The sequence below is a fragment of the Ciconia boyciana genome, chromosome 2 (assembly GCF_034638445.1).
Source record: "Ciconia boyciana chromosome 2, ASM3463844v1, whole genome shotgun sequence".
NCBI classification, from domain to species: domain Eukaryota; kingdom Metazoa; phylum Chordata; class Aves; order Ciconiiformes; family Ciconiidae; genus Ciconia; species Ciconia boyciana.
In genome coordinates, this window is record NC_132935.1 from 84,614,597 (window position 1) to 84,638,884 (window position 24,288).

Here is a 24,288-nt window from a genome sequence, read left to right on the forward strand (position 1 = left end):
GGCACCTGGCAGCCAGCCAAGGTCAACTCACCTCAGTCAAACATAATGGATAGAGACTATAATCTCAACTTATGGCAGTTGATTTACTTAAATATTTAGAGGTTTCTGTCAAACACCTGCTTTTTGCAAACAGATAATCAGGGACTAGGACTTGTACTTAGTACAGGACCTATTTAGTGAACATTGTGTATGCTTAATTAAAGAAAAATGCAGCTGAAAAGTCTGAAGGCTGTCTCCTGCAGATGTCCAGGCTAGAAGTATAGGTGGAAATGAAAGTATGGTAGAAAAGAAATGGTAAATAAATGTTTTTGGGTTGGTGGGAGGTTTGTTGGGGTTTTTTTGTTTTTTTGGGGTTTTTTTTGTCATTCAGCTTTTCAAATGCAGCCACTCGTAAGGCCACTCCTACCTGTATAGATACATCATTGTAAGCATGTTAAAGAGAGTAACTGCCTGTGAAAACAAACCACACAATAACTAAGTTAATTAGAAAAGAGAGAAGATCCTATCATTCCCAAAGAGTTTAAAGGTAGCTCTAGGCACAAGAAGATACTTGCTGAGATCAAGACTCAAGAAGTACACTATTGCCAAGGACACAATGTAGAAATTGCTATTATGTGTACAAGGATGCATCAGATTTGATGACATGCATACTCTGAATTAGGAGTACTATTTGGCTCCACATATAAAAGCAATTCCTTTCTAGTCATATGGTTGGCACGCATGAAACCAGGCATCTGGAGACAGAAATGTCTGTGATTCTGCATAGATGTATTTTCCCTGTCCAGCTGAAGCATAGTAGATATATTTCTCATCTAGATCTAAGTGGACAGTTACATTTGCATGATACAACAGTGTGTGGAGACACAAGTTTAGTTAGAGCTATGTTTGTATATTACCAGGATTGTGCTTCTCAGAAAAACTAATTCACTATGTCCTATCACTGTTGTTCTGCTTCTGCTTCTAGCATAGCTTGACTGGTATTATTTTGTGTGGTCCCACCACATATTTCTTGCCCTGAGCAGGTTTAAAAGTGCCATTTTGTAGGGAAAGGCTCTAAAAGGAATTTTATTTGGGAAAAATACGCACAAAACCAAAAATATGGCAAGTATGGAGAGGCAGAAAAGGAAAAGACAGGAGATAAATTATGAGAGAAAAATGGATATCAGCAAAGTTAAAAAAATAACAGGTAGAGAAAGTGCCTGGAAATGCATAAGGAGTCTAAACATCTGTAGCTCTTGGACCATGATTGACTGTGTCTTGCAGAGCATTGCACATTGCCTTGGAGACTGAGAAGGAAGAACTGTAAATTTGGCTTACTGGTACAAGATTGCAAAGCACAGAGAAATGTGTGCACAGGGAGGAAGTAATGGTGGCCTGGACAAGGACTATCTGCAATGAAGAGTAACAAGAAGAAAGGTATTAAACTGGTCCACTCAACATCTTAGACATGAGCAAACATACATTAATGTGCAACATATTGGGAAGAAAAAAAAAAGGAGGATCTGTACACCTTAATACATAGCCAAAATTATGACCTAACTGGTTCAGCCTTAGGCTGGTGGAATAAATTGCATGACTGGATTATTGTTTTAAAGAACCTCAATTTTTCAGGTGCTTAGGATAGGCAAAGAAATAAGAGACAAGGGGGATGTATGTCAGGGGTGCATCCTTTTGCATGAAGGTCCAGAATTCATAGGGAAATAGACTTTATGAAAGGTTCTGGGTCATGGCAGATAACATTCCTTCCTCAGAAGGAATACGTCTAGTCTAGAGTGAAAAATTTTCAGAAACAGCCAAGAATTTCTTAAAGAAACTATATTAAAAGCACAGATTCAAAATACCCATTTTGGAAGAAAGATGGGAGCCTTAATGAGGGACCAGTGTGGCTGTATCATAAGTTTTTTTGAAATCTAAGGCAAATACAGACAACAGACAAAGTGGATAATGGCATCTACTAGAAATAAATTCTGAAGTATAGCATGCACATTAGGATGAAAAATCAAAGTAACATCCTCATTCACCAGAAAATTAACTAGGAAATTCACTAACTACTTTTATGAGAAAGAGTCAAAGCTCTTCCATGTCTAACAGTTCTACCCATTAATTTCTATTTTGAAAATTAATGGAGGATATATAACATCTCAGAAAAATAGAAATATTTTCCTTTCTGAAAGAAAAAAAAAAGACTCAAAATACTGTGTATGATTCATCTGAGGTACAATTCTCAGAAGACATTTGAAGCAAATAATCCTACAAACTATTTGTAATTACCTTAAAAAGAAAAAAAAGTTGAGTATCAGCCAACGCTGAGTTGGTGAAGATATTTCTCTGTCTAATCAAATTTCCACCTTCCACAATGCATTGCCTCTAATGAACAAAGAAGAGGTGTCACATGCAGACACTAGTAAAGGTTGGGATACTATTTTGTGTGACATTCCAGGGCAAGTTAGGGGAACATAGCCTGGATGAAACCTCAATCAAACGGATGCAGAACTGGTCAAAAAACTGTGTTGTGTTCAGTGAACAGCAGCTGAAGATCATAATCAAACCTGAAAAAAAGCGTGTTGGGTGCTTTTCTGTGGGAATTGGACCACGGTCTTTTACTATTTGGTATTTTCAAGTTCAGTAATGATGGAATAGCAGGTACACTTACTGAGTATACAAACTGCACCAAACAAGGAGGTATTGTAAGCTGGATTGGACAGCATCCATTTTATTTGGTTGTTTACACTGTTGTTAGATGTTCTGCATAACACTCTGCTTCTAATGCCATCAATCAACACTTTATACACAGCCATGTTACAGCCAGCAATCTGCAGACCGTAACCTCTCTTTTTCCCCTGTGCTTTATTCATTGAACGTTCTTTCACTGTAAGTATGATATAGATAACCTGCCATTCTGGTTCTGTCTTCAGGAGGGAGTGATTCGGCACACTGCAAATCACTGTATGAGCTTGTATTTCAGTAAATATCTTGTTTGGTTTTTTTGGTCTATTTTTTCATTAAAAGCCTTTAATATGGATTAGCCTTTAACTGAAGTCCACACTCAGTCACCATCTCTTTTTCATTTGCATTCCTGTATTAAAAAATGAATAAAAATTCTAGAACTAGCACATAAGCATGTAAAATATATTAAAGTACTAGTATATAAATGAGAAATCTGTAATCATACAAAAGAAAAAAGAAATACTGAAACCTTTTAAAAGAGATCAGCATTAATTCTGATTGGTTTTAGTATTTAGCTATTCAAGAAGTTGGGTAATTTCCAACAACACATAGCGAAAAAAATACCCTGGTGACCCGCTAATAAACTCTAAATCATGAAATCAATGCCAGGCAAAGGGCCACTGTCTAATCAAGCCAGCTAAAGGATTTTAAAGCTTTCAGCTTTCAGCTTTCAAAGGCACAAGAGGCCAGCAGGTTCACAGAAACAGAGTTTCAACTCTATTGGCATAATGAGCAAAACCACTGCATCTGTCTTTAGTAAAAACATGAGTGCAAAAGCAAGGAAATTAAGTGTTTCAGCACAGAAACATGATTTAAGCAGCTGTAACTTTCCATGAGTGTTCTGTGTGTCTGTCTGATATATAATTTGTTCACAGAACTAAAGATAAATATAGCAGGACAGCTATTTTTTCTCAAATTGAGCTGTGCAAACCTGTACAATTAATTATTTTATCAGCTGAATTTGACCTATTTTTACTCTTTAAATCAGTGGATTTATGAAAGTGGTTATGTTTTCCAGAATATGAGATATGACTTTTGTTAGGAAAACTGTCTAAGGAATCAAACAAGTTTTAAACTGCTGTAGCGAGTTAATTCATTTTTTTTAAACAGGACTAGATGTATAATCAAAGCAATTCTTTCTAATCTACTTTTGTCTTTAAACCTGTTTTATTTATAGTGGTATTTTGAACAGAGATGGACAAAGTAGCAAAAAAGAGCAATTACATTAACACAAAACTAATTACACTCTCATACAGAAATAATCTAGCTCCAATGCCACGCCAAATGACTAAGAATGAATAACCCAGACAGAAAGCATAGATTCCAAGGTCGTTTCATTCATCTCAACTCTCAATAATTTTCCCACCTTAATGATTTCTCTATACCATACTATATACCACCAAACAGAAAGCTTTTTTTTGCAGTTTGATGCAACAAACCCCCTTTGTTCTATCAAATAAACATAACAGTAAAGATGATGTATTGAAGCTTTTCAGTACAAGGATAAAAGCTATCTAGTTTTGAAACAAGTGTATGGAATTTGTTGCTCTGCTGTGACTTTCTGCTTTTCTCTTTAAAATATGGTTTCACAGTAGTTTCAACTCTTTATTCAAACCAAGTTATTAATTTTACCATATATTTAAAATGTTTAAAATGAAACAGTATATTAAGGGTGTGTATGTGTGGTGTGAGTCTGTGGAAGGTGTGGATCTGCTTTACTGAGCAAAATTTGATCTATCAGCAGAACTTTGTAATATAAGGTTTTTATTTTTCTGATGTTCCTAAAATATTCTAAATAAAACAGGCAGCTATTTATTTATACGAGCAAGATTTTCTCTTGCATTTTGTGCAGAAGCATATTAAATGACCATACCTATCTGGATTATATGACTACTGTGGCCAGTATATTTGTGCAAGTTCAGCATAAATAAATAAGCTGTTGACCATGGGTGGTACCTGTCACATTTGCAAATGACATTGACAGAACTAATAAAATGCTCTGTTAGATATAATCTTGTGTATACTGATGAATTTTAAATACAAGAAACAAATGTTTCGCTTATCAAGTAGGAAGGAATATATAGCTCACTGCAACACAGTCGGTCGCCCACAAAATCTTAGTGTATTATCAATAAACTCTAAGTATGCATAGAATACAGTTGTCATTCTGCAAAAGGAAGATAAGAATTATAAGCTACAATGTATTTACTTTGTATGTATATATAGTTGCACATATGTATACACACAGAAAGACCGTCATAGAGCCATTTATAATCCAAGTCCCATACATATATTTTATTATAATCAATATGATTATAACACGTTCTGTTAAATTACATGTATGACTTTTTTCTCAGTAAGCAGCATTTGGACTTTTTTATGAAAAGCAGTCTATTTTTACATAGACAGTATAAAACATTATCAAGTAATATACTTAAGAGTAGTTCCTTTAAAAAGTTTAGGATACTTGAAAAAAGAGGAGTAATTCTAATAAAACCACTCACTAATTTACAGGTAAGAAGTAAATGTGTTTTGGTGACACATGCCTTTCCTTATGCATAATATGAATAATTTATTTGCTTATTAAATGGGTAATGTAAACCTTATAAGTTCATATGCTTAAAATATTAATTTCCTTTCTTTCAAATGATCACATTTGTAACAAAGATGTGATAGTTCAATGCATTCTTCTCAATTACCATTTCCAACAATAGATGGATTTAAACAGTTGGGTTTGCTTTGAATTTCTTAAATTTTAACATATATACTTGGTATCTTTAATGTCAAAGTTTTCTTTGAGCTACCCCAATACTGAATAAAGTACATAGCTCACCAGGTATTTTGTCTTACCAGGTATTTTGTCAGCTACAATCTCAAGCATAGTATGAAAGAACCCCATGAATGTCAGAGGTGATGTGATTAATAGTTGAGAAATATAATGGTTCACATTTTTATTTCTCTTTAAAACTGATTCTCTGAATCTTTTATATGGTTGCTCTATAATCTCAGTTCTCAGTAATTTAATTAAGTAATGACTCACTTCAGAGCATTTTGAATGGGATAATAGATGTCTGTGGACAGTACAGGATGAGTAGAGGCCAGCAGTTCTTTGACTTCAGTTTCATAATTCATTGGACTTTAAATGGGCTTGTGGGTTCATTTTCCTGACTGGCATTATCTACAGATGAACCAAGTCAGCTGAAGAAGGTTCATGAACTACATCTGTTACTGGGTGACAGGCAAATTTGAAAGACACAGGAAGGGATGGAGGTAAGTATTACAGGGCTGGAAATGATTTGATGGTTTCTTTGTATTCCGAACCATTAGGCATGAAACACTGTGTTGTGGTTTAAGCCGGCAGGCAGCTAAACACCACACAGCCATTTGCTCACTTCTCGCCCCCGGTGGGATAGGAGAGAGAATCAGGGGGAGGGGAAAAAAAAAGTAAGATCTGTGGATTGAGATAAAGACAGTGTAATAAGACAGAAAAGGAAGGGAAAATAATAATAATAATAATAATAATAATAATAATAATAATAATAATAGTAATAATAATAATATATACAAAATAAGTTATGTACAATGCAATTGCTCAGCACCCGCTGACTGATGCCCAGCCAGTTCCCAAGCAGCAGCCCCCACAGCCAGCTTTCCCCTAGTTTATATACTGAGCATGACATCATATGTTACAGAATACCCCTTTGGCCAGTTTGGGTCAGCTGTCCTGGCTGTGCCCCCTCTCAGCTTCTTGTGCATCTCCAGCCTTTTCAGTCAGTAGAGCATGTGAAGCTAAAAAGTCCTTGATTTAGTGTAAGCACTGGTTAGCAACAACTAAAACATCAGTGTGTTATCAACATTATTCTCATGCTAAATCCAAAACACAGCACTATAACAGATTTTTTTCCATTGCCACTAGGCAAAATTTCTTTGGGTTGAAGCAGTTTTTTAAAAACAACCCCAGGAGGATTATGCAGGCCACCAACACTGATGTCTGTACCCAACAACAAATTGCAGCTGTGTGACTTCCAAAGCCACATCTGGTGTGGAGAAAGGGCTCTATCAACTCTGTATCCACAACATGGCTTTTACCACTCAGTTGCAAATCATGTGAAAAAGTATCTACTTTTGTTTATTTCAAATCTGTTAACTAAAAACTCATTTTATGGCTCCTAGTTCTTCTCTTGTGAAAAATAATAATAGTAATTTCCTGGTTATTTCCTGCATGACAGTTCTAATTTTATAATTTATTTTTATAATTTATTAAATATGATTCTCATCAGTCATTTCTTTTCCATATTGAAGAGTCCTAACTTTTAAAATCTCCTGAGAAGGGTGTTATTCCATATCTTTGAATATTGTTCTTGATTTCTGTGTGATTTCTCTAGTTTTCCGATGGGACCAGACTGTTTTACTGAGTAGTTGAAATGTTGCATAACTCTGGGTTTTCAAAGTAGCATAATTACAATTTCTAATTGGTTTTCTCTTATTGCCTAATAATTCTTAATACCAGATTTATTTATGCTGTTTTTGATGACTGTTTAGCAGTTATTTAGATAGAAACAGTAACACAAAATATCCTCCCTGAGTAATAGCAATTCATTCTGAGCTCATGGTGCAGGTGCATTTTGGGTTGGTTTTGCCTTTGTTCATTACCTTGCATTTATTTCAGTTTCACGACAACTTTAGTACAGGTACTAAGTATCCATTGATTGCTTTGCAAGTCTTCACACTTTGCTTTTCTAGATTATCTTTGACTCTACCAAACAATTCCAGTCCAAGCATAATGCCTAACAGTACTTTTTACACTGAGAAACCTTACAAAGTATTCCTGTACTTTGTTTCCTGTTCTTAAATCAGTTTTTGAGATCATGTCATTCCATTATAGGCTTGATAAGGGACCTTGTCAAAAGCTTACTGGAAATCCAAGTGTACTAAATCAATCAGATTGTCCTTATTCAAAGGCTTGTCAACACCTTCAAGAAATTCTGGTAGATTAGCCTTCTACATAAAACTGGATTTACTTTTCCCTCATATATCCTATGTATTGCTGTGTCCACTTGATTTTGCTGTTTGTGACAGTTTCTAGACACTTTTAAGAATACTTTAAGACTAGAACAGGCAGGTTTTGAATTTTTCTAGGTTTTGAATTTTGGTTTTGAATTTTCAGGTTTTGAATTTTCAAATCATTCATTCAAATGATTTGAATTCATCCCAGGTTCTTAAAGCACTTAACAAAAAGGCATTTTCAAAGCTGGACATTAAAGTTGAGCTCCTAAATCACCTAGTTTTAAGGTTCCAAATTAGTAGAAATCATCGCCAGGAAGCTTCAGCAGCTTTCATTTTAGCATCTTCTGTTTAGTGTATATTGATATATGGAGAGAATTGATTTCAGGCAAGTATATTTGAACATTTGGGACTAGTTAGTTACACACTGGAAGAAATACGAGTAAGTTACTTGCTAACAGACATATATTAGGGTATTTGCTTAAGGACAAATAGGGAATCAATGTCAGAGACAGGAAAAGATTATTTGCTTATGGATGCATCAACACTTCTTTTTCATGGCACAGAATTTCACTTTTATTATACTAAGCTCATGGAACAAGCTTTCTTCTACTGTCAGTCTTCTTACTGGCAAAATATTTGGCCTTGATTCTGCATCATGATACATACAAAGTACTTTCTTATCACCAAGTGAACTGCAATTTCATGTCCATTATTACTGGATCCCATATGGTTTTTCCTCTTTCCTGTGTGTTATTGTGAAGTTATCCCTCATCATGTTTCAAAAAAAACTATCAAGGATTTTTTCTCACTCATAAATTTTCCATTGTAATATCTAAAAATATTAAATCACCCATCAAGCATCATCAAATCACCCATCAAACCACCAAATAAAGCATCAAGTTATTTATCCTATTTCTCTCAGAAATGATTCAATCTTTTCTTCCCCTTGGTTAGGCTGTCTCTTGGACTTCAATTATAAAACATCCTCTATTATTCTTTATTTCTATTCATACTATTTCTGTCATTAGCTGGATGACAGTTTTTCTCAGCCTCATGTAGATGCAAATCTCAGCTGGTGGTTATTCAGCACCAAGAAATTCAGGTCCTGATCATTCAGAAATTCTTTAGGTGATACTGCAGTATAAATAAATAATTTTCTGTGAATTTCCCATTTAATAAAGCCATTCTCATTTCTGGCCTTTGGAGTACATAAAAGTCCTGTATGCTGAGGGTCCAGTAGTATGATTTGTTCACAGTTTTTTCTACAACAGATCTATAATCATTCTGTACTACCAGTGGCTGTTCAGAGACCACTGAATGGTCCTCTGCATTTCTACCATTTGCTCCTTATCCCTTAAATGGCTGAAATTATCATCACCATATCTTTATATTATTTTGCCATTTTCTTTGATTTTTAATTGTGAAATGTCTTGTCTCAGGTTCCACTTTAGAAAAGTGGAAGCAATATTTCTAAACTTTAATTGCATGATGAGAGGAGGTGAGAATTTAAGCTGTATTTTACATAAATCAAAACAGATAAAAATAGAGATACATTCTATACCCAGACAGAACAACTTTACTTTGATGAGTTCTGTAGAAGATTTATTCAGATTTTTGACAGCTGCCGAGGCATGATGGTGTCCCACTCCAATCTGGAAACACCACCAGTGATGTAGCAAGGATAGAAGCTGGAGAAGGAACACTGTGCTGAATACAGCCACAGTACTATTATTTGAAAATTGGATACGTCTGTTTACAGGAACACTTGTCAGATCCTCAAGTTCAAACAAGAAACTCAGAATATAATTAGGAGCAGACAGGAATATGGTGATCAGACTGAGTGACTATCTCTCTTTGGCACTGCAGCATGCAGGTTTTCTGTACTAACACTGAAGTGAGATTACAAACAAATTTCATGTAAAGCAGCAGTCATTTGGTGTTAATCATGTTTGCATTTCTCATTGCTATTTCAAATATGAACTAGTGACCTTGAACTGAAATGCTCAATGTTTCACATTAATTTTTTTAACCAAATAATTTTACCATCATATTTTATTAAAAAGTCTGTCAAGAATGGGATCCTTCTTAGCAATACCAAGGACCATACAGACTGCACCATCAACAGTGAACAGCACAAGATGCAAAGAGTCAGACTGACCATCACAACCTCTCGCATTCAGGATGAATCCTTTCAAGCTGTGATAGTGTCTGACATAAAACATCTTGCAAAGAAGGAAAAGCTTTTCACTTTCAGAAGGCAAAAGTTTTATTTTCCACAGGAACAAATCATAACAGCATGTTCTTGGCTGTCAGAATCATGTAAAACTCTATAAGACACCAAGTACCCCTTCCACATACTTAAATTAGGATGTTTCTATCATCTGACCCATTTTCTCACAAGATGTTCTTTCCTTCTAACATATAACTTGTCAAGAGACAGTCTGAGTTCAAGTCTAAACTGCTGTCCAAAGTCACTTACTTTTCAATTAACACACTGCATCTTTGTATGTACACATTAAAATTATCATTTCATTGACATGACAGTTGAGAATCCAGTGTAGAAGTTGAAGGTTCAAGCTAGCCAAAGAGTTTGCCCCTTTTCACTCCCTCCTTATAAAGCTTATAAAGTAAGCTGAATATAGCATAAGGTGCACAAATAGTGCATTTATATTCCATGTTTTATATGACACGTATATTCTTTTGACTCTTTTTTTCACACAAGCTAAACAAAGTCTGAGCAATGAAATCATATTAAACTCACCTAAGCTGAAATTTGGTTAGACGTGAAAGAGCTGGAAAAGAGTCAGAGGTTTTGATCTGTACATCATGACAGATGCTCTCTCCAATGTCTTGTGAGCTCTACCAAGGTTTTGTGTGGACACAAATCAGGCAAAAAGTAATAGATTTCTGTAAGCAGACACATGACCATTTTCACCTGCAGTCCTCTGTGCAGCTATTGTCACTGTTCTTGCAATGTGTAATTTTTATCAGAAAAATTAAAATTCTGCTGCAGCAGTGAGGAAATTGTAGTAGTTTTTCATTTAAAAAGTACAGTCCAAAACTTCCTGCAGAACAAACTAAGTATTTTCAAAATCCTTTTGTAAAATCAGCATGTCAAAAACCTAAGCATACCAGTGGGAATCTGCATGTACGTGACTGACTTAGCCATGTGGGGTATTTACAATATCAGCAATAGAAATTAACATTAGCTGAATAGTGTAAAGAAACACAAAGACAAATAAATAAATAAATAAATTTTAAATGTATTCCTTTTTACACTGTAATTTTTTTCTGAATTTCATTGTCTATCCCCATTATACATCACATATAACTTATGTTTTTATCACCTGTAATGGGAATAGTCATAAAATATTGCAGTATTAAATCATAAGGCTTTACAATAATAATCATAATACATTAGTGAAAAATCTGTCCTGTATCACTATGTATTTTATTGTTTGTATGACTTATCTCTGATCATTTCACCAGTAATTGTATCTGCCCGGTGATGTTTGCTATCTATTCTACTACCCTTCTATTGCTCTTCACGCTTCCTACAATCCCCTTCCCTCCCTTACAAGTCTTTGCTTTGTAACATTGGATTCAGAAATCTTGCCTTTTAAGCCAGAAATTCCTTAGCCAAATAATATCATTTTCTATGTCACCGAGGACACTAGGGTCTTGGCCAATACAAATGCTTAATAACACCAAGATTGTTTAAGTTATCATAGAAGCTGATTTGAATTTCATATTATTATGCATGGAAAAAGGTAAGGAATTCAGCTGCGATAAAGTCCCATTAAAATGTTTGCCCAGAGTAAAAAATTAAGATTAGTACATTTGGCATCAGATACCAGTGACAAATATTTCAATTTTTTCAGAGAGATGAAGTTTTATTCCTAGATTTCCCTGACATTCTTAAGATAAATTATCGTACTACAGTGCTTCAAGCATCCAGCACAAAAAGGAGGCCGGTGGGGGTAGAAAAGAAAGAAAACAACATTAAACAATAAAGGAGGATATAAAGTGAACAATAAATAACTCATGTTTTCAGGATCACTCAGCCCCACAGAGCTTGACAGAAAATAATAATGCTGTTTTACCCAAAAATACTCATTAAGCAATCAGTAAAAATTCATTGAAATTTGTAATGTGGGATTATGAAAGGAACAGTTGAACTGGGAGATCCCCATCCAACATCCTGCTCTGAAGCCAGTCTTCTACATCCATAATAAAGTGCTTTGACTAGTCAGTTATGGATTAGTCCTTGCAGATTTTGATGAGAAGTTCTATCCTGGACTTGGTCAAGGAACAGTCCTTCTGATAGACTTTCTATCAAATTCAACAGAAGTGACTTCTTAATGTTCTGAGGAAATTAGAAGGAGAAAATTTGTCAAAAACATTTTAGTGAGTCTTACTGAAAGAGTCAAATATTATTGAAAAAGGATGATAAAGATACATGAAATGCTCTTTTGGAAAATAAGGACGCAACATGAAGTGAGCGCTAGAGGGTTTTTTTGTTTTCATTTTTAAATAACACTACATAGGATAGAATATGCTTATGAGGTGGTGGTTTCAGATCTGCTTAAAGAGTCTGAGCTTCTGTTCCATGTACAAGATTTGAGGGTTTACTTTGCCTTTCATTTCCTTCTCTGTCTCAGAAAACTGGATGCTATACTTGCAGTTATATAACTCAATTAGTTAACACTTAAAGCATACTTTGGCATCCTACATTAAAAAAAATTCTTTGTATGAAACTATTTTAAAAAAATCTCAGTCTTGGGATAGACGAAACAGAACTAACAGACACCTTGTTCACAGAGATGTTCCCTTTATATGTCAGGCTTGAAACATTTTAGAGACATATAATAGAAGAAATGGCACCACAATTTCTGATTTGATGTTTTATGATAAAAACAAGTAAGAAAGAACAAGAACATTATTATTATTTTTATTATTACCAACATCATATGGAAGTGACTTGCTTTTCAGAGCTGATCATCCAATCTGTTTCATAAAGAAAGACGTTTTCAATTTTAGTCTTTTTTAATAGTTATAGCAGCAGAGGTTAAAAAATTTTAATCTCTGATTCATTCTCCTCCACATTACCATTTCCTAGTTGAAAATTTATGTAGCACAAAGCATTGAAATTAACTGGAAAATACAAGTTTGATCAAAAAGAGTAAGTTCAAAGAGCCTGCAAATAGTACAGATTGTGAGCTGATTTTTACTTCTTTTTGAGCGATCCAAATGTGGTGTTCATGACATAATCAGGATGTGTATATTTTCATATACCTTTACACTTCAAGCATAGTTTTAAATCAATAGGCCTACACAAAAAATAGTTTGCTTAGTAAGAGTGAATTTTACTTTTTGTACACAACCAGTAGTTGATTTTTGCCCAACCCAAATCCTATCATGAAAATTGGTTGTTAGATATATTGTGCTTGTGACTTCAAAACACAGCTGAATTTTACTTGTAGGTGCTTTGTCCTCAAACCAATTCCAGAAGATACGGGAAAGAATTACTTTTAAACATGGAACACGGATATTAATTCAGATTTTAAGTAAACAATGTGCAATGTTCATAATAAAGTCAAGAGCAACCTAATTTGTTTCAAAATAGTTAATGTGACAGGTAAAGATGTGTGTTAGAACTGCAGCATGCCTCAGAAATATTTCACACCAAAAGCCTGGCAAATGCATTGACTGATCCATTCCTATCCAGGACTCTTAACAGAAAATGTGGCAGTTCAGATCTTTGAACAGTTTACCTATTTACGTATACCTTTATTAGGCTTTCCATTGAGCTTACCAGCTATTGGGACTCTAACAATGAATGCATGATGACAAGGTCCACTATGAAGGTCCCAGGGACCCTGATTTTGTTTAGGCTTGGCTAGGAATCTAACACCTTTCAAGCTCTGTGTGCCCTATGATCCTCTAAGAGTCCTAATCCCAATGTCCTTTTTCCCTTTGAAGATTGCTTTGCTGGATGAGGATGTTTCTGCAGGTACTGACTGCCCACTAGCTATAATATGCTCTATCACATGTACTTCCAGAACAAACCAAATTTAAAGGCAGCTAGTGTGGAAAGAGTTTGTTGGACCTTCAGGACTTTCTTGATTAATTAAAGGTTGAGGGGTGTTGATAGATTTGTAAGGAGTTACACAACACAAAAATGCTACACAGAATCATGAAGCCCACAGAAAAAGGCTACTAAACTCACAAGGAAAGCTTTCTAGCTTTTGAAGACTCTCTGTACCCAAATATAAACAATGTATTTACCACATATGGAAGGAGTAGTATGGACTTCAAGCAACCTAAAATTTATTTTGACAATAATATAAGAGGATAATAAGCTTTGCTAGAGAAAAAAAAAAAGTTCAATGAATCTTACGTATGAAAGATGATCTAAAAATCTTTATAAACATTCTTTAGAAAGTTCCAAACACCTCAAATGAGGACCAAAACAAAAATCACAAAACCACTCATTCCTCCCCTGAACTTGCATTCAGATTCAGGTTGACAATATTCTTCTTGTAAATAGTGTCTTACCATAATATATTTTTTTCTGGGGCTGTGCTGAGGCACACGTGGGAATTGCATAGCATGGTGGTACAAAATCTAAATTGGCCTATGGGCAATAAAGTAGAGCAAGTAGGGCACTATAACAAAATTGTATTTTCATTTCCTGTCAACCTTAGTTTTATTTTTGAATTTTATGTCAGTCTGGGAAAGAAGGTCTTGCATGCAACAAGTTCCTTGTGAGCCATGGTACCAATATTATCTAAGATGTAATTTTTTGGTAAAGCCTGTTACTTCCTTTGAGAAAGAATGAGTGATTCCTGTACACTTGCACTGCACGTGCCCGAGCTTGATCATTGTGAATGTCCTTGCCTCTTTTTTCTCTTCTGTTCTCTGTTAACTTAGGATAATAACCCCGGCTGTTACCACCAATCTGGATTCATAGATGTGCAATTCCCTAACTCAGTCATGTGGATAACATATTCATCCTATAACACCATATTTCAGTTTCAGGACAGTGATGGTTGGAGTGCAATAGTTGCCACAAGTAAAAGTAATGAACCATTTAGCAGTTATACTGCAGTCTGTTGCAAAGTATCTCTTGGTGTCTCTCTCTCTCACCCTACCCATCTGTAGCAATAACCATGTAAGACAGGCTTTGAAATAGCGACACAACTGAGTGACTATACCAAGCATTAAAATCTAGTTAAAGTTACCACACCGTTTCTGACATTGACCTCATTAATACTGCTGTATCTGATTAATACAACTGATTCTTAAAGACAGAGTGCCTTTAGATAGTTATATTTCTTTGATGAGTATAAAATACAGGAGGGAATAGAAATTAACCCATTCTTGTTGTGATGAGGAATACAATAACCCATCACCATAGCAAAGAGTATATTTTATTTGAAAAATACGAATAAAAGATTTTGTCCCTTTTGTTTATTAAAAGAGAATGTAACAATTTCTATCAGTAACACTTGCATAAGGAGGTATACTTTACATTACTCTCTTGTTAAAAAAAATATATATATTTTTGGGGACTTTGGAAAAATAAGGATGGCCCAATACTTGCAACGTGCTCATAATGTTCCTTAAAATGCACTGTGCCACTTATATGTACTGCAGGTACAAGGTCTTAGCACTTTATAATCCACAAAGTAACCCTAAGCAGCATAATTTCATATTCTTCTCTGCATTTAGAACATCTCCTTTGTTACCCTTTGTGTGAGTCTATGAGTTTGATTAACTCCAGACTGGTCCAATATTTAGATTTTCTTCAAGGATGATTTTACAAAGCTTTAGACCACAGAAATTTTGTAGTTCCTTTTAAATACCAGTGAGAATATTTTCACATAGACATTTTCTTGTAGTCTTCACAACTTAAACAACTGGATCAATTAGAATTCAAAACCAAAAATGTTTACAATTATTTTGGTTTTATAAGAAGAATGCAAAAAATAAAGTGCATAACAGAGTGAAATTACTTTCAACTTTTAGTCTTCTATGTGTATGTAATAAATGATACTGATAAACTAATTTGTTTTCAATGTATGAATCTTAATCTAATGCCAGTTGAATTCAAGCTCTTCCTTGTCTTTAAAGTGTATTAAATTACATTTTTGACTGGTTGACAATGTATTTTCACATTTTAAAATACATATATAGACCATTTTCTCAGATGACGTGCCAAGATTACAGCATACTGAGTGCCCTCACCTTTACAAGAAAGAGGGTTTGTTTGAAGGAATGTGACTGATTAATTTGGTGTAAATGTACTATTAGTCAAACAGCTGTTGCAGAAATACAATTATAAATTGGAAAGCCCTTAAGCATCACTTTGTATGTGCCATTCAACTTTACCCAGTATCTTCCAGTTTAAGTAAAACTGGCAGTTTTCAGGGTTTAGTTGTTAAGCGGCAACAGGATTACTATTTAGGCTAATAGGAAAGTATTTGAGAATATGAGTACACAAAAGATCCATGAAAGCTTTAAGCAAAATCTATACAATCAGACTTAACCATAAACTAGGAAAGAGTTTCCCACGATACTTTCACTGAATGTATACTTCATTTAAATCAGCAATGCTACAAAATTATTGTGCCCTCCATGGCATACAGTGTTAATTTTCTTCCAGTTTAATCAATGTTAACATAGAAATTCTCAAATATAGTTTAAATTCTTTTCTAGGACACAAAGGACCAAAGGAAAAATTTGTGGGATCAGGAAAAGAAATCTGTAAACCTGTTCTTTCTGCACCGTGAGGCTTTTTTCTGTGGCCCTGAAGATTTAATATTCTGTTATTTGTCATGCAAACAACATGGCACTGTGATGTGTATTTAAGTAAAAAACAGTAAGCATAACAAGCATGCAGATGTATCATGATAGAAAAGCACATTTGGCGATCACTGTGGATAGGACATACCAAACAGGACACATTGCAGCATGACTGAAGCAGCGTCTCAATAACACTGCAGAGTTTTAAAGGATTCAGAATTCCTGGGGCTGTGGGTATGATGCATGTGCTGTACAGCAGCCAAGAGAGCACCAGGAATGGTGAAAAGGGCATTCTTATTTCTCTGAGATATGACCTCCTTCTCTCATTAACTTAATTTGAACATGAGCATAAGGAGTGATTATTTGCTTGTGTCACTGCACTTCTGTTGGCTTTAAGCCTGAATGTTCTATGATGCAAATAAAAACAAAACAATGGCAGGAACACTGCTTAAAGCACAAAATACCATTGAATTTCCCTGCTTCGGTGTAGGGCCAGAGGGAACAGACATAAAGACAAGTAATACCTGGCTCCCAAAACTGTACAACAATGAATGCAGTTTTCACACAGATGCAGTACAAAGTATTATGGGCCATGGTACTACTGATGCTGAAAGATTTTCTTCTTAGCACTCTACTCATACATTGTAAAAATTTAGATGTTGGCATAAAGCAAGTGCAGCCTAAATCAAAAGAAAATTTATCCTCATAAAATCCTGCACTACTAGTTGTTTCATTTGGGACAAAACTGAAACATATCCTAACTAGAAAAATCCCTAAAAAGACAATACATAAACCATTCTCAACTTGAGTATAACTCTTACTGCATTAAAGCAGCTGTTTAACTTTACTCTACAATGACGTTTCCTTAAATTCACTTCTAGAATATTATGCATTTGGTAAAATGTAAGAAAAAAAATTAAAAATATCTGAACACATATTATTAAACTACTTTCAAATCATCAGCAGAACATTTTAGGGTTCAGGGTTTTTTCCCCTCTAAATTGTCTTGTGGGTTCAGATGTTGATAGAAAGGGAAACATTACGATTTTCAAGTTGCAAACAAAACAGTGTAGTAAAAACCAATTCTGGAACTACGGTGCAACTAATACTTTTTAGAGTTTGAAAAGTTTCTTACAAAGCTACTTGCTAATTTTTCCAGATGACAGTTTAAACCAAAAGCAGTCAACAACATCTCAGGAAGGAGTTCATTAAAAAAAAAAAACAAACTCAAAGTAGAACTGATCAGAAGTTTCAGTCATGTCTAGGACCTACCCAATCATACAGTAAAGAGCAGAAGGCTTAATAATCTAGTTCACCTGTGTGGCCCACAGTAGGTCGACAATAAATACCTTGCTTGGAGGAGCAAAAGGTACTCCCTTCTCTACTAAGCTGAAAGTAAGTGGCACCTAAAATGCATAGGGAGGAATCTAGTGGAGTGTACAGATCTGTATCACTCTCCTCACCAGCCCAGAGAGTAAAAAAAAAACAGTATACAGCTTCTGCTCTGGACAGTTTCCCTACCAAATGCATATTGCAAGAAGTCCACTTCCCTAAGTGGAGCTACAATTTTCTTAGAAGCAGAAGACTGTAATAGATGGTGAGCCTTATAGGTCATAATCTTTCATGAGATATTATGAACTCCTGGTCCTCTCATAGTATTATCACAAGAAAGATATACAAAAGGTTAAAGTTTCAAACAAAACAAAAGAAAATATAAGAATCTGATGGATTAAGTGTTAAGCAGCCTGCAATGTTAAGCAGAACTGTCAAGCAGTTCTGCAATGCTAAAAAGTTACTAACATAAGGAATCAATTTATTTAATCCATAGGAACCACAATAATGGTACATTTTAATTTTTTTCTTCCTCCATTGACTTAAAATGTTCCTGTTCCCACAATGCTTGACACAGGGAGAGAAAAGCTTGCTCTGCTTAGATGGAAATTACTCTAAGAGAAATTAAATATCAGTAGATGGAACTAAAAAGAAAAAAGCATCATCATCTTACTCTCTTTGTTTCATTTTTCTCTATTCCTGTGTCTTACCAGCAGCTCTATTTTGCTTTTAATCACACATGGAAATAGAGAGACATTATGATTAAGAACTCTGTGTTGTAAACTGACTGTTGTAGCTCCTGGACTCAGACCAGCAAAAGATTTGAAAAGCTTCATCTATTGACATAAGTGAAGCACAGTGAACCAAACAACTGCTTAGTTTAATGGTGCTGCCATTGTTGTTTTTATTGAAAGAACCTATGCTTCATCTGCTTTGCTGCATATAGAGTACTTTGGACCCATTCCATTTAAATGAATGATGTTCCCATGAAAAGACAAAAAGAAAAAGCACAATACTGGAAACAACAGTTCCTCTAGCACACAATAACAGAGCAGGTCTGGGGTTATGGGCTAGAGCCATGTTTGGGCTAACAGCTAATGATGCCCTCCCTCTGTTAGCTGGTTATGGATGGAAAGATTATGAAGGACATAATGAAATGACATCATCTCAATGCAACCTGCTAATTCAATAAGATTAAATCATCAAAGGACCATTTATTTAAGAGGACAGGTGCGTCTTATCCCTTCTGTAAAGGAAACAGACTGTTAGCACTTCTCACACTGATAGTAAACTCCATTGGCTACCTCACATTGAGATCACAATGCCTAGAGCACAGCTAGAAATGCAACATCACAACCACCTGCAAGAGTTTTGTTCCTCCGTTAGCTATCTTCCTAAACAGGCATGACTGTAAACTTACTGTAGCTTGGAGGTGTTAAGCATATTGCAATAAAAATGTCATTGCTTGGCTTTACTTTAGGTTTTGTTACAGATACGGTACCACGGACTTCATTGAGCAATTAAAAAATATACACAAGGGACAACAGATTCTTTTTTCTGTATTTTTCAAAATTTGACTTTCTTCCAATTGGAGAACCCAGTTTCAAATATGAAAAGGGCACTTGTTCTACAGTAACTGCATACAACTTGCTCAGTTCCAAGTACTGTATTCATTTTTTGTTACCGTCACTGTTATTATATCTCCAGTCGTTTAGGAACTTCTCTGTTCTGGGAATTACAACTAAGTTGTTCTTTCTGATTCTATTTCCCCATAGAGTTCAGCTAGCTTCTTGAACTCAGGTCCCCAGTCTCCAAGGTAATTATAATCCTGGTCAGAGTGTGTTGTGGCTGAATCCAGAGAGCTGATAGATCCAGCTTCTGATCTATGACCCTCATAGGCATACGTCTGTAGGGAGTCATACGGGGGCACGCTGGGGTCCAGATCAGCCTCTGCCAGTCTTTGTTTAATGAACTCCTGAACATCTATACTGTCAAGGCTGGAGGAGGGATGATGCCTGGGCACAGGCTTCACTTCAGGACGAATATCCCTCCGGTATTTTAGCTCCTCAGCAGCTGATGGATTCCGCAGTGCTGTAATGTCAAATGCTTCCGTGTCTTCTTCTCCACCACCCTCGTCATCATATGTCACAACATTTTCCCGGACGTCTTCTTCTGAAATGATCAAGGGCTCCTTCTTGCTACGTCTTAGGGTGATGAAAAGGACCACAATTGCTAAAGAGAAAACTGCAGATATTAGATTAGGTTTAAAGTTTACATCTGAAGTAACTACATATATGCTACAGAAATAGCAGATACTAAGTCATGAATACAGAGGTGTAATACTTTCAGGCTAATATTGGTATTCGGGATCATTATGTCAGGCATGCATCTGTAATAAAGGGTCGCCAAACTTGTCCAATCTGGAAAAGAGCTTACTTATACTTTGTTGTGTAACATGTTACCTGAAGATAGATTAGTGTATGCCTGGAAAGCACCCATGAAATCCATACAGCTGTGTTTTGCATAGCAACATGCCAAAGTGCAACAGGCTGAGACCACACAATTAAGGGGAAAATTAATAATGCTGTACTGAAACTACAAACTTCCGATACAGCCTCATCTTCCAAAGGGCCAGTAAAGAGCACTCTTCTACTGTATATTTTCTTTGTGGGGATTGCTGAGGTTTCTTAAGCCAATAATGAAATCCACTAGTTAGATTATCGGGGATCTCATAGAGGAGGTAAAAGAGGATAACATACTTCCAGTTAAATGAGAAATGAGTAACTAAGGCTGACATTTTTCAGAAGCATTGTTAAGGGCTTTCAGTGCTTCATTAAAACTGATATTTAGCATATATACTGAATTAAAATGTAAAAGGTTTATTTTTTATCTTATAAATATTCAATCTTTGATGATAAAATGTAAGATTAGAAACTAAATGTATTACTATACATTTTAAAACAGCTTTCTGACAAGGTAGTTCTGAAGTAACCTGTGAGAAAAGTAGTCTTTAGAAAATGTAGAGCCTTTGGAAAAAAAAAAAGCAACCTCAAAATTTCCTACATGGGTCACAGTGCAATTCTCATTACTTCTTGCCATCTCTATAAGAATGCAGAAAGACACATGAGTAGTACAGAGATATGTGCCCAGCAAGTTGTGCCTCTGCCAGGAAAAAAAAAGAGAATATTAACTAATGGGTAACATTCAAATTGGTCTGGGCAAAAAAATAGTCAAGAGAAAATGCACTTGCAAAGGCTTTTATCTAATGGAGTCATCTTATAGTCTCATATGTCCCTTGCCCCTGTGGATTATGTTGTGCATTGCTATCAGCTTGTCCCACAAAGGTAATTAAGAAATGGCTTTTGCACAGTGCTAATGGTGCTTCTTACAGTGTAATGCATTTCAAAAAGCTTTCCTCATCTCTTTTCTATCATTTTTCACACTGTTCTAGACATGGTCTTAGAGTCAGTGGCTTTTTGAAATCTTTCCAAATTACAGAAAAAAGATCTGCAGTGCTAATTACTTGATAACCTCTGAAAAATAATTTCTAGTGGATTCCAGATATTCATGAATGTACTTTAAAGGCATTTTTCCCTAATAATTTTAGTTAAACCTTTCCCCCTAATCACAGCTATGTGTTTCTAATTACCTCCTACTACCAGGCAGCCTCTGGTTCAAAAACATATAATATTAAAAATTTCTGCCCTGTCATATTCAGAGAGCCAGTGGAAGGATAGCATTACTTAATATTGAAAATGGCTTACCAAGAAGAATGACAACACAGAGCAGGATTGCGATTAAAGCTCCTGTGCTCAAGCCAGCTGAGGAGAGGAAAGCTTCAGCATGGCACGTTCTCACTCGTCCATCTCTCTCACACGCACAAACCCTAATTGTGAGAGTACTGCTGCTGCTGAGAGGGGGCACTCCACCATCAGAAATCAAAACCGGGAGGTAATAGATATCTTGAGTGGTTCGACTGTATCTCCTTCGTCTCGTCAGGATACTGGCTGTATTATCTACAATATCAAAACCAGAATATCATTTTAATGAAGCAAAAAAATTAAAAATCTAATTGACTGTTTCCCATCGAGTAGAAGCACGGGGCATCTTAAAACTAGACAGTCCTAGGAAATGCACAATCTAGAATTAAAACTTGACAGGAAGCATTTATGGCCAACAGGGGAGAAAGAGGAGGCAGAGGAAAGCAATTAGCTTACATAAATAAGATTACTGAAGCTCATGTACCTGTCTTAGAGTCTAAATGAACTTTGACAAACATTTCGGGCCCAGTTTGCAAGTGTTTTCATCCCATGTTACACTGTTGGTAGTATATAGACACTTGTAAATGTGAATACCTGGAATTCTGAGAATATCTGTTGTGGAATTCATCCACATCATAAAATCCTCTTGATTCTCAGAAGAATGTTAAAAGGTCTTTAGTAAAAGTAAAAATAAGACTTTCATGTTTTACTGTTTGTGATAGGTTTTATAGATCAAGTGAGCTTTCAGAAAACAACTGAAAGGACAGTGGCCAAAGACTCATGCTGTGGGGAGGTCAAGAGGAAGAAGGGGAGGGAAGAGGGATGGAGGAAGGAAAGGGAAGGGAAAGGAAAGGGAAGAGAGCAGATATTAAATGTTCTAAACTGGTAGAGGTTAAAGGTAAGTAAGGAAAGGGGAGAGAAAGTGATGTAAGATAATGTCACTGTTATGTTAACTATAGGTCTATCTGGCATATATTACAGTTAATGAGAATACTAATGCTTATTACATGCGTGTTGCAAGAGCATTTATAGGCATTAATTAGGATAGTAAGATGCCACCCATATCCCTTTAAGTCCAAGAAATTAAGGGGCATAAAGAGAATGCAGGGGAAGAAATGCTACAATAATATATAGTTATATCTTCTTTTCATATGCGTAAAATTTAATTTCAGTTTGTTGCCACTACTTTAAAAGTACTGGCCCCCGAAGAAGAGCCCACAGATAAATCGAACAAAATTTGAGACAGTGAGAAATCAGAGACATGAGCAGTTGTGGAGAGAGAGAGAGATGGGGACTGAGAAATGGGAAGAGAGATTGGAAGAAAAGAGCTCTTCTCTTGTACTGTTTGCCCATGATTAACAGTCACACAGTTTCCAAACTGCAGGGTTGTGGGTTTGGAGGTTTTTAACAAACAACACAGGGGTGATAAGTGCAAAAATGCATCTGCTGGGTTTCTCTTCCTATTACAAACAAACCAGAAAAGTTATTTTTCCTTACCACTGTAGCTACAGCATTAAATAGGTTTACCATAATCTATGGAAAAATGGTGTCTGTGATACCTTGTGAAAATCTAGTGTAACAATACAGCTAGTGTGGCATATTTTAGCCCATAGGACTGACTACTTTCCACATGCAAATTGAATGAAGGAGTTAAGTCTTTGTTTAAACTGCATATAAACTGTTTACCACGTGACTACTCTTCATGCCACATCTTCTATCAAGCTCTGTGCCAAATTTTAAAACATTCATTTTAACTCACTTCTCTCAACATTTTGCTTTTGCATATCACCCAACAGTGGTACTGAGAAAAACTAATAGCATAGCCCCACATCAGCATAATATCATAACATAATATATTTGGTAACGGGTTTCACATGAGAAATACGTATGGGGTGGGAAGTAATACCCTTGCTGCTGAGCCAAGGGCTGAGCATCACGTTCCACTGCATTGAAGTGCATTATCTTTTCTTCTTCTACCCCCCCTACTTATCTTCTTGGAAATCTCCAGCATGGTGACTTTGTTACATACTCATTAAGTTTTGTTCTTCTCATTTGCAGTGGGTGCAAAATATGATTTTTATTTATTTATTTATTTGCAGTAGGCCTTTAAGTCCTCTTCTGCTTGTTCATGTCAAGGTATACTTTTGATGACTGAATCCCAAGATTCATGCCAACTTCCTCTTTAGAGGCATGACACCAGCCATTTATAACGCCATTTATATTAACTCCATTTACAGAACCCTACTGAAATCAGAATGAGATGAACAGATAATTCTTTCATCTGAAAAAAATCTGACACAGAGTAAGATCATCATGCTGTGGAAATAATATTTGCACAGAGGTTATAAAATACCTATGGTAAGATATACTGTTTTACTTACAAAGTAGCCAGATACTACACTCACACACACACAAAATAAAAAAGTGTTTTCAATAACCTGCGGAAGAACCCTAACACTGAGGTGACTAAAAGATATACAGTAAATCAGCATTTTCTTTTGATACAGGGTTGTGGAAATGATTCCTATATACCTATAGATATGACTTGCAGAAATATTTCTTTTATTTTTATAAAAACTCTGTTAAACTTTAGCTCTTCTCCATATTGCTTAATCTGGGCTTGTGAAACCTTATAAAAACATACTATGGTATT

The 24,288-nt window shown here is 35.5% G+C and overlaps 1 protein-coding gene across 1 annotated transcript in view; it reads right to left on the bottom strand.

The window, feature by feature from the left end:
• Positions 1 to 19,615: 19,615 nt before the first annotated feature.
• Positions 19,616 to 24,288, bottom strand: part of CDH18 (cadherin 18) — a 191,956-nt gene continuing 187,283 nt past the window's right edge. Inside the window, 2 exon segments of the mRNA XM_072851356.1 lie at positions 19,616 to 20,118; positions 21,639 to 21,890. Coding sequence (XP_072707457.1) covers positions 19,616 to 20,118; positions 21,639 to 21,890 — 755 coding nt within the window.